At 38.6% G+C, this 17336-nt stretch overlaps 1 protein-coding gene across 5 annotated transcripts in view; it reads left to right on the forward strand.

Annotated features, from left to right (window-relative positions):
• Positions 1-17336, forward strand: part of tmcc1a (transmembrane and coiled-coil domain family 1a) — a 69659-nt gene that overhangs the window by 35759 nt on the left and 16564 nt on the right. Inside the window, exon 1 of one of the 5 annotated variants that reach the window (XM_066643376.1) lies at positions 12481-12992. The exons of the other annotated variants lie outside the window; for them this stretch is intronic. Within the exon in view, the coding sequence (XP_066499473.1) occupies positions 12918-12992 (75 nt within the window). The 5' untranslated portion in view covers positions 12481-12917. Of the gene's footprint in view, positions 1-12480; positions 12993-17336 lie in introns of those variants that run through there. 5 annotated transcript variants of the gene reach the window in all.

A 17336-nucleotide genomic window follows, 5' to 3' on the forward strand; every position in this document is an offset into this window, starting at 1 on the left:
ACAAACAATTTGCCCTTGAAATGAATCTCTCTCTCTCTCTCTCTCTCTCTCTCTCTCTCTCTCTCTCTCTCTCCTGTCTTTTTCTCTCTTACGTTTCTGAGATGTCTGGTTTCCCTGGCAACAAAGCAGTGGGAAATCAGAAAGGGTGTTAGAATGGGCACAGGTGTCCATCTGTATATATAAGTCAACACATCTACCTTTGGGGTGTGTGTGTGTGTGTGTGTGTGTGTGTGTGTGTGTGTGTGTGTGTGTGTGTGTGTGTGTGAATGAGAGAGATTTGCTGTGCTTGTTCTTTATAGGTGCATTCAATTTGTCTATGCAGTAGACACATTTTTGTTCTCTGTACTGTGGAAGGCCAACACACACTTCATTGCAAGTATGGTCAGTGATACATAAACTTATGTATGTTATGTATTTGTGTGTGTGTGTGTGTGGTCTTTATCTTGGTTTCCTGTTTCCTGTGCCGGAATGGTGCTGTCAGTGTGACCCCATAAACTCACTTTCACACTGTTGCCAACCAGTGTGGGAAAGCTCTGAAGGGTGGAGCAGAAGCAAAGAACAAGTGTAAAGTGTACAAACATACTATTCTTTCATTCTCAAATAATAATGTACTTGATAGTGTGTTTGAGATCACACATTATCCATTTTATCATGTACACCTACTGTAAATGTGCACTTGTTCTACATAATTGTAAAACTCCTTTGTTCTTCAGTGTGCAGGATCACAGCAGAGCAGGTATACAAATGGGGGTTCATTTTCTGCAGTCACAATAACAATCGTGGGGTGTGTTAGTGTGTGTTCAGGTACAACTGAATTAAACACGTGGTTGGAGTTTTAACCCCCTGTGTCACTCTTGAACTGAGAATTTTCCACCAACCAAAAATAGCTAACAGTGTCCTGTGGGCTGCATCCAGTGACCGATGGAGGACTAAAAGACGACTAACGCAATGCAACGCACTGTGCTAGTGTCTCTGACATTAAATCTACAAAGTGAACTATGAGGTACGTGTGTCTAACAGAGTGGACAGTGAGTGGACACAGTGTTTAAAAACTCGAGTAGCACTGCTGTGTCTGATCCACTTGTACCAGCACAACGCACACTTCCACCACCACCACATCATTGTCACTACAGCGCTGAGAATGATCCACCATCCAAATCTTACCTGCTCTGTTGTGTTCCTGAGGGGATCCAGACCATTGATTAACAGGGGGCTAACAAAGGAAACGGAGCAATATATGGACTACAGTCTGTAATAATAGAACTGGGTCTGTATGGTCAATGGAGCTGAGAGAATGGAGAGTGAGTGTAAAAACAAGGGTGAAATTCTAAGGTTGTGTCTATTAGGACGTCAGTCACCATGGACCGGCTGGCTCTTCTCATTTCCATGGTAACCACATGTTCTTTGTTTAGTGCGGACCTAAATTTTGGAAAGTGTTTGTCTGTTTACTGTTCGGTGGGCCTGTGTGTGGGGATGCGTGTTTTTCCTCTCTGAATGTGGTGTGTGTGTGTTTTAGTTATCACTTTGATGTCCCTCCTCAGTCTGTTTAATCTGCATGTCTCCTGTCTTATGAATATTCATGATGTAATTATCCATTTAGGCCAACGCCCCTATCCAGGGCAACCAATGTTTGGATGCAGATATATGCACTCACACACATTTATACACACAGATGCTGAACCAAAACACACACATATGCTACACAAACTCACACTACACCTTCACACACAAGTGACACACACACATACACACACAAACATGTTTACTGTTTGCTTTCGCTCAGAAACTCAGATGTGGTGTTGCTGTTATGGTTATTCTCAGTGGAGCTGACCCAGTAAAATGCAGCATAAATTTGGTGAATATATTCCTGTTATTTATTTTTAAATGATATTCCAAGTCAGAAATTCAGAGATCACAGTGAGCTGAGACAAGGGCTGTTTATTTCCAGACTCTTTCATGTTCAAGATAATGAAAGCTGGGCCACAGACGTTTGATGTTTACTTTCTTGTGCCGAAACTGTTAACTACACATTTTGATTTGGCTGTGTTTTAATGCAGGAGGCTTATACAGGCTGATACTTAAAGGATAGAAATGATAGATTGTAGTCTCTTAGTGGTCTTCTTTTATGTGCCTTAGATTTTAGATCCCCTCTGTGTGGGATAGTCGAACAGTCAGCTTATCTGTCAGATACTGGAAGAGTCTGTCAGTCAGCTAATGGTATTTATTACCATTAAGGACCTCATGGAACTGGCTTATCTCCATTTTAGTCGATTTCTGTTTACTACATCATTTGAACATAGCAGCTGTCCTTCACATTGTGTTAAAATTTCATGATGAATGGACCAATAGGGGAGGATGATGGCGCAGCAGGTAGTGTCGCAGTCACACGGCTCCAGGGACCTGGAGGTTGTGGGTTCAAGTCTAACTCCGGGAGACTTGGTGCATTCTCCCAGTGTCTGCATGGGTTTCCTACGGGTGCTTCCTCCCATGGTCTAAAAGCACACATTGGAAGGTGGATTGCAGACTCAAAAGTATCCATAGGTGTGTGTGTCGCCTTGCAAAGGATTGGTGCCCCCTAAAGGATGTGTTCCTGCCTTGTGCCCTGTGATTCCGGGTAGGCTCCGAACACAATGCCGAACTGGACAAGCAGTTAAAGACTATGAATGAATGGACCATTCGAAATGCTCCAATATGACTCTGAATGCAATGTTTTACATTGACCGTCACTGAAAGTTAAGAAGAAAGTGGCTATTTTGGAGATAGGTATGTTTTTCTCTCAGTAGCGACAATAAGCATGAGACCAATATTCTAAGATGTGCATTGTTTTAATAAATATAGTCATTGCCAGTGAAGATTTTAGACTAGCATTTTGCAGAGGGCTGTTGGGAGCAGGGAATACTGCCCTACCCACTCAGAGAGTCCTTGGACATTACTGGGGAGCTTACTTACAATCCCCTGATAACTGGGTCAACTCAAAGTCTTTTAAATATATTATTTATTTATTTATTGATATATCTGATGTATATGTGTAGTATGTGTTGTAAAGTACACATGTCTGATGTGTTACCCCAAATTACAGCTAGCCATGTTTAAATAGTTTTGATAAAATCATACTATCAGAAACAGATACTACAAAGCAAGGTGTAAACAAGTTTTATTTACTGATTCTTCAACTACAACATATCCTGTCATTTCTAGCCCTACATTCTTTGAATACACTATTTTTTACATGCAGTGTAGCCACCTATATATCCAATCATTTGCACCTAGTCTTCTTCTGTGTGTGTGTGTGTGTGTGTGTGTGTGTGTGTGTGTGGACAGGCTGGTGTTTCCTGTTATCTTTGTCTTTTGAGTTCACGATGACAGCATCCCACAAACATGAAAATTCTGGACTTTCTTGAGCAGTAACATTCACACCCACACACACACACACACACACACACACACACACACAAGAGCACACATTCATCCACATTCAACCCAGGGTCTAAGCATAATCTCACGTGTGAGCCATGAATAATAGATTAGGACCATAGATCAGCTCAGTTTTGTCCCAGTGACCTAGATAATATACATTCATTCATTTTCTCTCTCTTTCTCTCCCTCTGTCACTCACTCTCTAATTGTCTCTCGTCTCCTTTTCTGTTAATTTCTCAATCTGTCTTTCTCTTGGTATCACACCCTCCCTCTCACTCTCCCTTTCTCAATATTTTTTACTCTCTCTCTCTCTCTCTCCCTCTCTCTGTCTCCCCTCGACAACAGAGCCATGTGGGAGGTTTGAGTGTTTTGACGCCATCTAGTGGTTGTTATAGATTCTCAGCTGATGATCTGGTGGTGTGTGTGTGTGTGCGCGCGTGTGTGTGTGTGTGTGTGTGTGCGTGTGTACGAGAAATGTTTCACAGATATTATATATTTACAGAATAATATACAAATACATAGTATTTCACATGTACAAGATTTGTTGTTGTGTGTTGTTTTTGCATTTCAGTGTTATTTAGTTTAGATAGATAGATAGATATTTAATGTAAATATGTAATCCCCAATTTTCCTAAAATGTCATGTGTTGCACTGTGTAATAAACGGGTGATGAAAAACCTCCAGAATTTTTGAGGTACATCACATCTGGTGCCAAAACTTCTAAACATAATTAAAGGTCATTAACATAGATACGTTTTGTTATGACAGCAATTGTTTACACCTACCCTAATTAACGTCAGTGGAGAACGTCAAAGTAACAGTAAAAAATACTGGCACGAACATTTAGGTAATGTCACATGAACTTTGACCCCTGGCTTAGTTTGTGTACCACAGTAAGAACCTTTATTGGTCTTGCAACTAAGTGTGATTTTACTTTTTAGTGTAAACATCCTGAACTCAATCAAGCAGTGGTTGGGCGGTGCCCTGTCAGTTTGAAAACTAGGGTGATGTAGGCCTGTTTGGTCCCATAGTACTCTGTATGGTGATATGTTCTACAACTGAGAAAATACAAATATTCTTACAGCATTAAAACCACTTTTACCACAAAGATTAAGACAACAGCGGAACTGTGTCAACAATGTGGAAAAATGCACATAAGAAATAACCTAACGCAAGAACCATGACACACAATTTCTCACGCTCACACCCTTTGGCCCAAAAAAGTCATGTTTCCAAATAGTGATTGCACAGGGGTCAGTGTTAAGGAAGTGGTTAGTAGTGTACTGCCAGTACGCAGGTGGGCATTTAAAGGGCTCACTATAGTTGTACAGTTGCCAGTGTGGGCATTTGTGGGCACATCATATGTTGGCCATGCTGATTGTCTCAGAGCTTTCCTGCCTATGCTTTGTCTTTTCCTGTTTTTGCTGTAATCGTGAATAGACTATGACATGTACACACACACGTGCACACACATATTCAGACTCATTTCCTTTGTAACACTGCCCAGTGGCATTGCCTTTTTCCGATTTGGCGTTGTGTAATGTGAACACTGTGTATCCTCTGTCCTCACTGAGATGCTATCGTTTACCATAACTGACCTCACTGTAACCCCTTAAACACAAGGCTAAGTTTATATATCTGGAGCAAAGGACACAAAGTAGAAAATGTGTGCTTGTTTTATTGTAGTTCTACACTTAATACAGAAGAGTAGCAGTAAATACACACAATAGATTAGAGCTGAACGATTTGGTGAAAATAGCTTGTTGCGATTTTTCTGACTAATATTGTAATTGCAATTTAAATTGCAATTGATTTCTATACATTAAAGTCCAGGCCTGTTTTTTATAACCAAGAAAGTCAAGATGTGGTTTCAATTGTAAATTCTGAATTTAGAGAGCCAGACTGTGATTTAATAAGGCTTGTTATGCTTGTTAAGCGTGTGGTCTCCAGAGATAGGTCTAACTCTGTTTTATATAAACTTAATATCACTAATTCAAATCTAAATGTTAAATTCAGGCACTGGAGAACGTGGAACCTGATGTGCAGACTACTACGGCACATCATTACAGCAGCTACCCTGCCTTGGGCACTTGTTAGACTTTAAATATTGGTTTAAAAACAGTTTTCAGCCCTAAAACAGACTTTGCAAACTTACAGTAAAAAAAACAATTTTACATACGTAGACTATATTATATTACGGTGGAGACTGTGGAGACAAGACTAAGGGAGTATATCAGATGTAGGTCTAAAGAAGCAAAGACTATTGTGCTCTGGATAAAAGTGTCCGCTAAATGCTGAATAGGTACATGTAAATGCATTATAATCACACATTACATATGACACCACACATTACAATGATTTTAATACGACATGCAATATGCAGGAGTAAAGAGGCTAACATATTGGCTGATCAACTACATTTAGGCTACTGGAAAAAGATTTTCAGCTGAAGAAACATTTCTTCATAGGTACTAGTATCAGTTCTCATAATAAATGTATTTATAGAAGTAAACCACACACACACAAGCCCTTAATGTAAAGTGGTTAATCAAGTAATGGAGTGTTGCTAAAGGCTATGAAGAAACAATTTGCACTCATCAGACTTGTTTATCTAGTTCCCAGGAATTCCAAGCACTCATGGGTATTCCAGGTAAAGCAAAAGTGGTACATAAGTTGCATCATTTGACCTGGGGCACTACCTGTGTCAGTTCTGGGTGAGTCATGCAGTCCTTCGGGTAATTTTTGTACTCAAAAATCCCCTCAGGCACCGTTACGTAATCTGCACTGGACGACCTGATTTTGTTCCAAAGTTCCAACACACAAAGTTCTGGGGTATCCAGAATGTATTTTCACTGCCAACATCTGTAAATGGTCAGTTATTTAGGCAGTTAGCAGTCACCTCCAAGCATGCTGAATTTTCCAATGACACTGTGTTAGCAGCAGTTCAAAAAGAAGTGGAGGTTGGCTTCTAGTGATGTGTCGGTCGCGAACGAACCGGTTCAAAGAGCCGGCTCTTGTAAGTGAACGATGAGAGCCGGTTCCCGTCTAAGACCAAGCCATTTTTTTCTAATGCTTGTCATTCAACCAATCAGAGAACAACAAGCAAAGGTACCAATCAGCGAAGGCTTATACCACCAAGCATGGAGGGGAGGGGTGGGTGGCATAACAGAGAGAAGAAACCGGATCAACCCCTCCAAGCTGAGACACTTGGTTTTCCTGAATGCCAATCTGCCTTCCAAAAAATAGTTGAAGAACATGTTAAATCAGTTAAATGTTTGTTGACAGTTGAGGTTGTTTTAATCACTAACGTTGAATGCTGCTGTTTTGCACTTTGCAGAGTATTTGTTTATTTTATTAGCCAGAAATGGATGATTATTTAATTTAATAAGCTATTTTGTAGTACGTACCTTTCCACTGGCTATATTTCTAGTTTACAAGTGATTTATTTTATTTTTTTATTAAGGTGTTTAAATAAAAATCCAAAATACGTCTAATAGTCGTCTTTTCAATGTCTGTGTTTGGACATCTTTTCAACTTTCATTTTTAACCTTAAGAGAACGTTGATTAGACGGCAGTCATTACGTTATTTCAACGTTGAATCAACGGCTAGATGTTTACTGGGAGTGGAAATAAGTGGTAAAACAAAGAGCCATTTAGGAGCCGAAAGAGCCGGCTCTTTATGAAGATAAAGACCTTTGGTTGGATTTGTGATCTAGATCTGCCAATGTCATGACTAGTTACATGAACAAGCATGTAACTTATAGACAGTCGGTTTTATGCAGCAGTGATTCATAAGTGACATTAAAGTGTGTGGTTATGTTCCAGGACATTCAACACTTTCAATATTTATAAACACAATAACTGAAATTCTCAGGCTATGGTATAACACCGTCTCATGTTTATATCTGTCTCAAATGGGAAGATAACTCGAGCATGTAGGGCATTTGTTTTCACAACAGTAATAATAGTTAGCAGAACCTCACAGAAAATATTGGAATGTTCTCACAGAAATCATAAGTTTAGGTACCGCTTGCTTCAGGCCCTCGGTCGTTTCCGAATAATCCTTTCTTCGTGTGTCAAATGTTGGCCGATGATTCATGGAGTTAAATTATTGGAGTTGACCCTGTTGGTTTTAAAAAGGCCTCCGCATTTTGAAATCAAAAATTAATGTCAAATAAATGCAAAATGTATTTGAAGATTATAAAAGGGGCCATATTCCTTCCATAACGTTGGATGTTAATGTTTTTTATAATGTAACATGAATTTTAAACTATTGTTTATGAAATTAGTAATACACGGTGTAGCAGGAAGTGTCACAGTCACACAGCTCCAGGGACCTGGAGGTTGTGAGTTCAAGTCCTGCGACTGGTGATTGAGCGGAGAGGAGTCTGGTGTGTTTTCCTTGTGTCTGCGCAAGTTTCCTCCCATAGTCTTAAAACACATGTTGGTAGATGGATTAGTGACTCAAAGAAAGTGTCCATAGGTGTGAGTGTGTGAGTAAAAGTGTGAGTGTGTGTTGCCCTGTGAAGGACTGGCACCCCCTTCAGGCTGTGTTCCCGCCTTGCGCCCAATAATTCCGGGTAGGCCCCGCACCAACGGCGACCCTGAACTGGATAAGCGATTACAGACAATGAATGAATGAATAATGAAAAGAGTACAATGTTTAAAAATGCATAAACAAATTTAATTTAATGGAGCAAACCTAGACTAAAATATTTTAAGTTTTCACTGACTAAAATGAGACTAAAAAGATTTTAGTCAGATTTTAGTCAGAAAGACTATAAAATAAAATCACTATCATTAGCCAAAATGAACACTGATGTGTATGTGATATTGTTTATTTTATAAATGTTGTTAACTGTAAAAATATTATGTAGTTACATACTGACAAGCCAAATACACTAATCTCTGTCAACAACATCTTGAGACTCTAGTCTGCTTTACGTAGTAAACAGTGTGTTGAAAATGTTTGTGTGATAAGCAAAGTCACAAAAGGTAATTTATGCCTTTGTCCTTTCTGGTTTTGTTACTTCATTCTTAACATTCTTTACCTGTTTATCATTGAAGATGCTCATAGTGCTACTATTGCAGTAGGAATGCATTAAGAGTTGGTAATTATGCCTAGAAGGGTTTAGGCAGTTTCTTGGAAAGTTTTGCAGTTTCCGTTGTTACTGTAAATAAGATGATGCCCGTAAGAAATTTCATAACTCTGATAAATAATATGTCCAATTAAATTTTGCTCTGTACTTGATCTGTAAATACTTTCTACAGACCAGTGCTTTACAGTGATTTCACCATGTTTAAGAGGTAAAGTGTGATTACTGCTTTTAGAAATCAGGGAGAGAAACACTAATAAGGGAATGTGATGATACAAATATTTTACAAGAACAGATCCTTCCATATACATAGATATACTTTTCTAAAATATACAAAATGGGCCGAAATACACGTAGATTAGCAATGCAGAGTTTGACATATTAAATTGCATTTAAAATCTGACACAAAGCCACTGAAAAGCTTAACACACTGCAGGTGCATGCAAACCATCCAGATCTGTCACATCAGCTTATGCTATCATGCAACATGTCCTGTGATATGGGAGATTCCCATCTAGAAACAAGTGCTAAATTGTGCTCATATCCTGGTGACAGGGTCAGCATTTAAACCACTGTGCCACGGTGTTGACAAAACATATATTGTTAAGCTATTACCTGCTGATACCAACATTATACTAATATAATACTGGTATTATCAGGCATTGCATATTAACATAATTGTAAAAAATTAGTGTTCTGACAAACGGCCTTTACAATTACAGCATTTGGCAGATGTATTTATGCAGAGCAAATTATTAATTCAACTAGTACTCGTATAGTCTACCACATTTGGGCTAGTGATATTCCTCACTATGCTTTATCAATGGCTGTCAACAGTAGGCTGTTGTTGCCAAGTAACATAATGGCCAGACTGTTTCTTTGAATACCAAAATAATTAATTTTAATTTAGTTTTTACATTACTTTGATGTTTTTGAGGTGCATGAAGATATGTCTGTGTTATTGAGCATTTTACAGTGAGCAATGTGATTAAGTCAGATTCTAGAACATACCTGTTAATTTTACCATAAGCAAAAATAGTATTTTCAACTACGGTCAGTATGACAGAATGAGTACTGATTCTGATTAATGGCAGTGGGTTCTTAGAGTGTGTACTGCTGAGATTTGCTGTGTTGTTAATGAAGAACTGTTTTTTGTTTTTTGTTTTTTTTTACAGCTAGGAGTAACTTTACGTAAGACTTCATAAAAGCATTGATTGTTGGAGAGTATTAGGAAGCTGACTTTGGCTCTGATTCAGTGTGTTTGAATGAGTATATGTGTGGTCATGTATGGGGAACTGTGTTTCTGTTTTTCTTCGGTCTGTATCGTTACGTAAGACTGTACCCTGATAACCTGCTTCATTTGGCTGCGTGTTTGGATGTCTGCTTGTTCATTTTTGTTTGTGTTGCCCAGATATGTGTTGCATTGTGGGGACAATCTTGTTCCTGTAATGTAACTCATAACATTTTAAGATGTAGATATGTTTAAGTTTATGTAATTCAAAACTAATGCATGTATATGTTATACCTCTTTAATCCATGGAGAAAAGGCTGTGTGTTTGTTTCTGTGCGCCCCCTAAATTTGGCCCCTGTGGCCTTGGAAATACCAGCAAGGAGCTGATTATGTAAGATTGCACCCCAATAACCTAGGCAAGTTTAGGCTGTGTGTGTGTGTGTGTGTGTGTGTGTGTGTGTGTGTGTGTGTGTGTGTGTGTGTGTGTGTGTGGAGAAACTGGTAAATTCCAGAATCTTCAGGCCTGTTGTGCTGGATTTTCCACGTTCCCACAGAGTTCAGAATCACTGTGCATATTAATCAAAAATAAGAATGTTTCCCCTTTATTGTGAATGGGAAATTTATTTTAGAGACATAATTAATATATAATAATATTTATTTTTACTGGATAATACATTTGTAGTATTTAAATGTGTGTATATATATATATATATATATATATATATATATATATATATATATATATATATATATATATATAAAACCTAAGAGCTAATGTTTTTAACCCTAACCCTAAATTTACTATAAGTGCTCCTTGCCCAAACATAACCCTATCACAGCCCTAATCCTAAACCTCACCTTAACCCTAACTTTTAACCCTCATTCTACCCTTAAACTTTACCTTAACACTAACTCTTAACCCTTACCCTACTCCTAAAGGCAACGAACATGAGTGTAATCTAGTGTTTATGAAGCCCCAGTGTCTGCAAATGAGTAAATAAACAAACTGTCCCAGTCTGGTATGTTACATTTTCTCTCTCTCTCTGCTCATGGAGGAGGCATCTCGAGGTTTATCAGATAATGGAGAAAATGCCAAATGTTGAAAAGCACAAACCTTAATGAGGATATTGCTCTATTCCTGCTGCATGTGGTAGGTGGTTGGTAATATTGATTTATTTTTGTTGTTTTGGATCACTTAAGGTGCAAATGTCTCCAAACTCGGGAGACAGCTAAACTGCATTAGCAAAAGTGCTCCAAAACTAAACAACTGGAGTTACAAATGAGTTTCTGTGGTAATACCAACAGTGAATAAACATGCAGACAAGTTAAACGTCATCTACATACAAACAATAACAGTTTATTTCCCCTCAAACAACACTGTTCCACATTAAAAGACATGGAGCTTGTAAACAACCAGAGAGAATTGCAATTTCCCACAATCATAGACATTCCCTTTAGCACTTACCCTAAACCCAACCCCTTAACTTAAAATGCATTCCTCTTAAATCTTAGTGATAAATACTGTGGACACACACACACACACACACACACACACATATTTGTTTTCATGCATTGTGGGACCATTACATAGATTTCCGGTTATTTTAGGGAGACATCCTCAAATTATTCATGAGTACTATTGGCCTAATCCTTCCCACAATATTATATATTCCTGTTGGACACACACACTCACACATTTTCTCACACACACCCTTAAATGGGGCCTAGTCTTATATAAGCCATCTTTTACCTCAACTATAAACTCAATCCCCCCAACACACATTCACTCTCTCTCTCTCTCTCTCTCTCTCTCTCTCTCTGTCTCTCGTTCTTTCTTATTTCCATTGAGAAAGTTCTGGCAGTTTTGCCCCCTTCCCATGCACCCCACTTCTGTTCCTAATTGGACACACATACACACACACCACACACACACACACACACACAAACACACACACACTCCATATTGTTCTCCAGTCAGTCATATGACGGTGTAATCTCGTCATGCTTTAATGGTTTTGAGAGAGTATCTGGCTTATACTGATTTGGCTACTTGTCATTTAGTGCAGGATGCTGGCTGTTGTGCAGTTCTCTCCCGTTCAGGATCAATGGGTTTTTCGGATTCTTTTGTGCGTCCTTCATTAGCCCATTGATTGCACTCTTTGGACTGTGGCCAGCCATTGGCTCGGTTCCCCTGGACTTTGAGCTGCGATTGGTTCATGCAGGCCACAATGCAGGCTGATTGGTTTAGACTCTCTGGTCACACTGTCATTGGCTGGCTTTGCTAAGCCCTGGAAGAAAAATGGATACCACGTCAACTGACCAAAACCCCATGCTTGTTGTTGTGCCCACTCTTGGGTCAACACTTTCTCTTCCATCCTGCCTTTCTTTCACACTGGGAAGAAGTGGAAATTGGAAATGAAGAGCGTCTTTTCTGTTTAAGGCCTCGTGCCTTGAGGTTGGGCATTTTTGTGTCATCAAATGGGATAAATCTGCCAAGGTTTTTCAACTCGTCATTGGTACTTCTTACATGGATATAAATGTTTCTGTGGTTCTAGAGACTTCAGAAGCCAGTGGACTTCAGAGCACTTTTTAACTTCTGTGGACTTTTTACCATGCTTTGAGTTTGTCTTTCAGACTTACTATAGTTACCTTTATGAATAACTAACTTTCGAGACAGTTAGATTCTGTTTCTACAGTGACCATGCGTGAAGCTTTTACCTTCTCGAGGGGCCAGGTTTTGGGCTGTCTGACTTTTACAGTGACCAAACCTTGAGTTTTGGCTTTACAGAGTGACCAAGCTTTGGCTTCTCTTTTATAGAATGATCAGCTTTTGAAAATGTGCCTTCAGACCCAGGTTTGAGCTTCTGCCTTCTACATTGACCAAGCTTTCGGTCTCTGTCATCCTGGAGTGACCATCTTTTTTAGCATGTAGCCTTCCACAGTGATCATGTTTTAACTTTTGTCATCGGTACGGACTACGTTTTGCAACACTCTGAGGTCCCTTGATACTTATTTCTTGTGGTTAGAACTCACTGAGTCATGTCATCATAACCCTTGTGCAAGAATACACCAGCCAAGACTTCCTAACACTCCAAAATTATGAGTGTGGGGTGTTTTTGAGGTGAAAGAAGAGAACAGTTTTGCCTGTGGATGACCTCTGGACTGCTGTCTCAATGATTTCTCCAATGGAAGTTATCCTCAACTTGATAACACCAGACTCCTCTCCATCCACCTCTCCGACAAATACTGTGAGTCCTCATTGTGTAAATGATTTCTCCTGAATACAGTTAATATATGTATACACACAATTTTTTTTAATTGTGTTTGTTTATTTATTCAATTTATTCAATTTTTTTTGTATTTTAATGTGAACAACCAACACACAAACCTACAACACAAAAACAAATAAAACATTCTAAAACGTATTACAGAGAATGTCAGCCAGTTAAGACATAATCCACTATGTCAGTGTTTATTTAATGTGTTTATTTGTAAACATACTATCATAATGCCAAAATGGAACCATGGAAGCCCTGATAGACCCCCAAAATATCATCATCAGAAAAACAATGATCTAAATCAAAAATTAAGCTCCATTCTTGCTTCAGATCTGAATAAAATCCCACAAGTGTGACTCTCCATCCTTCTGTAGTGAAATGAAGTCATTACTGACATTAGACAAAAGCCTCAAAAAAGACTTGGATATTGATAAACAGAAAATGCAACTATATCTGAACTGACTCAAGATAAACATATCCCTGCAGCTTTCTTTAAAAAACTGAAAGCACGTCGACTAAAAAGAATGAAAGCTGGAATTAAACAGAGTAAGGACATTACATACTTGGTTGCTGATGCAACTGTGGTCATTATCTGTTAAATACGTTTTGTTAGATTTTTTCCTTACTCTGAAAAGTAAACAGACTAATGATACTGTGTGAGGGTTAGACCAACCAAGTTGAATGAAAAGTGAATTGCTCAGCTGGAAATGAAATTAATCAGATGTGGTCTTTGATTTTGCACAGCAATAACTGGCAGTGTATTCTAGTTTCTGTTGAGGTTTTTTTTTTTTTTCTTCATGCGCAAACGTGACGTAGAAGCTTTGCAAGCCTTTAAGAGACTTGCACAGACTTTGTTTTGACGCAATCAGTCATGAAAGACTCTGTTGTTCTCAATGGCACAACGGCATTACAATGTTTTCTGAATGTTTACCCAATGTTAGACCAATGCTGTCTTTGCTTAAACAGCCGTCAGATTCCCGCATAAAATCGCAGTCTTTGCTGGCAAGGATTGTGTGTGTGTGTGTGTGGCATGCCTGGTCTCATTTAGGAGAAACAGTCTTGGTTATGTAATTGTCCATTGGTGGAGAATAGGGCCATTGTTGGTGGCATCTGTCCCCTTTAAGAAAACTAGAAAGCGGATTTCCATAAAATTCTGAACAGGACTTTGTCTGAAAATGAGGGGTTATGACTGTAGTCAGAGAGAGAGAGAGAAAGTTTGGCGCCAACATTATGCCCTTGAGTGTTTCCTCTCTCTTGTCTAGACTGGAGTAGAATTAATATTGACTCAGAGGTCTGCTGCCTTTCAGGAAAAGCCTACAGTCTATGCATGATTTTACATTCAAGAAATTGGGTTCAGTAGAACTTCAGTGTAAAACACTGCTTCACAAACACTCAAGTAAAATAGGTCATGATCTCAGAAGAAATAGAATAGAATAGAAAATATGTGTTTTCATTGCATGGTAAATTCATTCATTCATTCATTGTCTGTAACTGCTTTTCCAGTTCAGGGTTGCGGTGGGTCCAGAGCCTACCCGGAATCACTTGGTGGAAGGCGAGAACACACCCTGGAGGGGGTGCCAGTCCTTCGCACTTTCACTCGCCCAATTACAAATATGGACACCTTTTAGTCACCAATCCACCTTCCAATGTGTGTTTTTGGATCGTGGGAGTAAACCCGAGCACCCTGAGGAAACCCACACAGACACAGGGAGAAAACACTAAACTCCCTTGCCTAGTACATCAAGATGAAATTAATCCACAAAAAAAAGAGATTATTTAAATCTGTATGCAAAACACACTAATGTAAATGAATACACACCACTTTAATGTTATAATAATCTTAATGACATTGCCATCTTCTGATGTATGATTAATTCTTTAATATAAATGTTTCACTTAGACCAGATGCGTTCAATCAGTCAAGATATTGGGTGAGTGGGGATTGAAAATGCTATACACTGAACGAACACTTACCCTGTACACTCATTATCCCTTTTACCATTTTATCTGCCCCAGTGACCATACAGGAGCACTGTGTAGTTCTATAGTTACAGACGGTTATTCATCATTTTCTCAGCATACTTTCTTATGCCCATTTCACCCTACTATTCAGTGGTCTCTCTCTTTAATGGGATAAGAAAGTATGCAGAAGAACAGGTGGACTACAGTCTGTAACTGTAAAAATACAAAGTTATTATATAAAGTGCCACATGCAAGGCACTTAAAAAAGTAATTAAGGGAAAACTGTGCTCTTTCATAGTTTTTGATTCATTTTTCTTCTAAAGGGGGAAAATAATAAAGATAAACTAGCGGTTATAGGACTAGAGGTGTTTTAGGAAGTGATGACTGTCTGATTAATCTCATTCTGACACTCAGACACCTTATAAAATGGAACTAGGAAATTCACCATGGTAGATGAATATTAGACACCCACTAGTTTATTGTCACTGCCTTATTTCATGAAGATTATACTAAGAGTACGAGTAATGAGAATTTAAATTTATGACTAATCGCTACATAAATAAACATCAGTCATTTACTGTCTACCCTTCAACAACCTGAACATTCCACATGATTTGTGTCATTGGTCACATGCTCTGATCTAGGCCTATAATTGTTATCATGTTACAGAGGAAGTGTTAGGAGTCTCGGTGAGGTTAGAGCTTAGAGTGCTTACCCACATTGGGAATTGTACAGTAGTGTAATTGTTCTGTGTATAATGCAGCAGTGATCTTGTTTGAACTTAAATGTCCTGCTGCGGTAACTCGTTACTAGTGGTTAAAAAACAGCAAAACAACAACAAAAATGCAAAAGTACCCATGGAACTGACTTGTGTCTCACTCGTTAATTCACTTACTCACTCACATTGAACAAAATTCTCCTCAGTGGGTGCTGTTTAGTGCTTTGCGCTGCTGTAACAGTGTTTTTTGCTATATTGTGCTAAACATTGAAAAAATGATATCTTCACTCTATGAATCAGCTTAGAACATCAACAAAAACCTCCCTATGACCACAGTGGTTAAAGCCCTGGCCCTGTCATTAGGACATGGTGTCCTAGAGAGCACAATTGGCCTTGCTTTTTGTGGGGTAGAATGGGCTGTTTAGCTGATGTGACAGATATGGGCAGTTTGCATTCTCATTTGGTGTATTAAAACATAATCTCAGCCAAACGTTTGCAATTGTTATAAAAATTGCCTGCAGATATTTTTAAAGAATGAACAGCCTGTCGACAGTCACACGGATGCAAATCCGTTTTAGAAACAGCACTCCTTTCACATTCATAATGCAAATAATATTCTATACAAGCTTATTTGTGTTGTTATAATTGTCGTTCTTTTTACAGTAGCCATTCTGTGATTATGTATTTTTAATAGGACTTCTAACTTGCCCAGGATGGCAGTTTCAGTCAGACAGTGATGAATGGAATTTTTTAATGTAGGCTAATCTCTGTTCAGGATCACATAACCATAATTAATACAGTATTTTCAGCTTCAGCTTGATAAACACAGTATATTTTAAGCTCTTGGGACATTTTATTCTCAAATAATGGCGGTGAGGCTAAATGTGTCACTGTCATTGTGCCAATAACAGAATGTTCCAGGTTTTTGGAGAGGACCTATGTGTCCTGCATTCCCAGCTCTGTTTCCAAGGTTCTATGTCGCAAGGGTTCTATGTCTTCAGGACCCTTTGTTCCCTAAATCCTATCTTCTCAAGTGCCTTCTAGGGGTGTTTCCTAACAATTTTTACGAGAAAATAAAGGGCTTGTGTCACACAAAATCTCAATAACATTAGGATAATGACTTACTTTTATTGCTTTACAGTGATATCGTTTTCAGTTATAATCAGTTATAATGCTCTTCTGTTATGACTTGATAATGGGCTGATGATAATGGTGAAACTGTATAGTCATTAGTTTGGTATCCTACAGAATTCAGAACGACTTAGAAGCTTTTCATGCAACCAGTTTTACAGCCATATTTGTTTTAGTGAGTAAGTAAATGGTGCTAAATATGAATGAAAACTCTGCTACTCACAAATAACCCTTAGCCACGTTAGCATTTTTTTATTACGTCTTCAAGCCTCCAAATGAATCCTTATCAGATATCACACTTCTCGTGCACGTCAGTTCACATATTTCCATTTGCTACATGCAATAGTTAATAAGCAAAGCCAAAGACAGTGGTTTCCATGTTGTGCTTGTGATGTCATTTAACAAATACACACCAGCAAGGAAACTGGTGCCGTTATCAAGCTAATGGCACTGCCTTCCTTTTTGTTGTGTATTATGAGAATCAGCAGAGCAGTGGTTGGATG

The sequence above is a fragment of the Hoplias malabaricus genome, chromosome 14 (genome assembly GCF_029633855.1).
Source record: "Hoplias malabaricus isolate fHopMal1 chromosome 14, fHopMal1.hap1, whole genome shotgun sequence".
Taxonomy (NCBI): domain Eukaryota; kingdom Metazoa; phylum Chordata; class Actinopteri; order Characiformes; family Erythrinidae; genus Hoplias; species Hoplias malabaricus.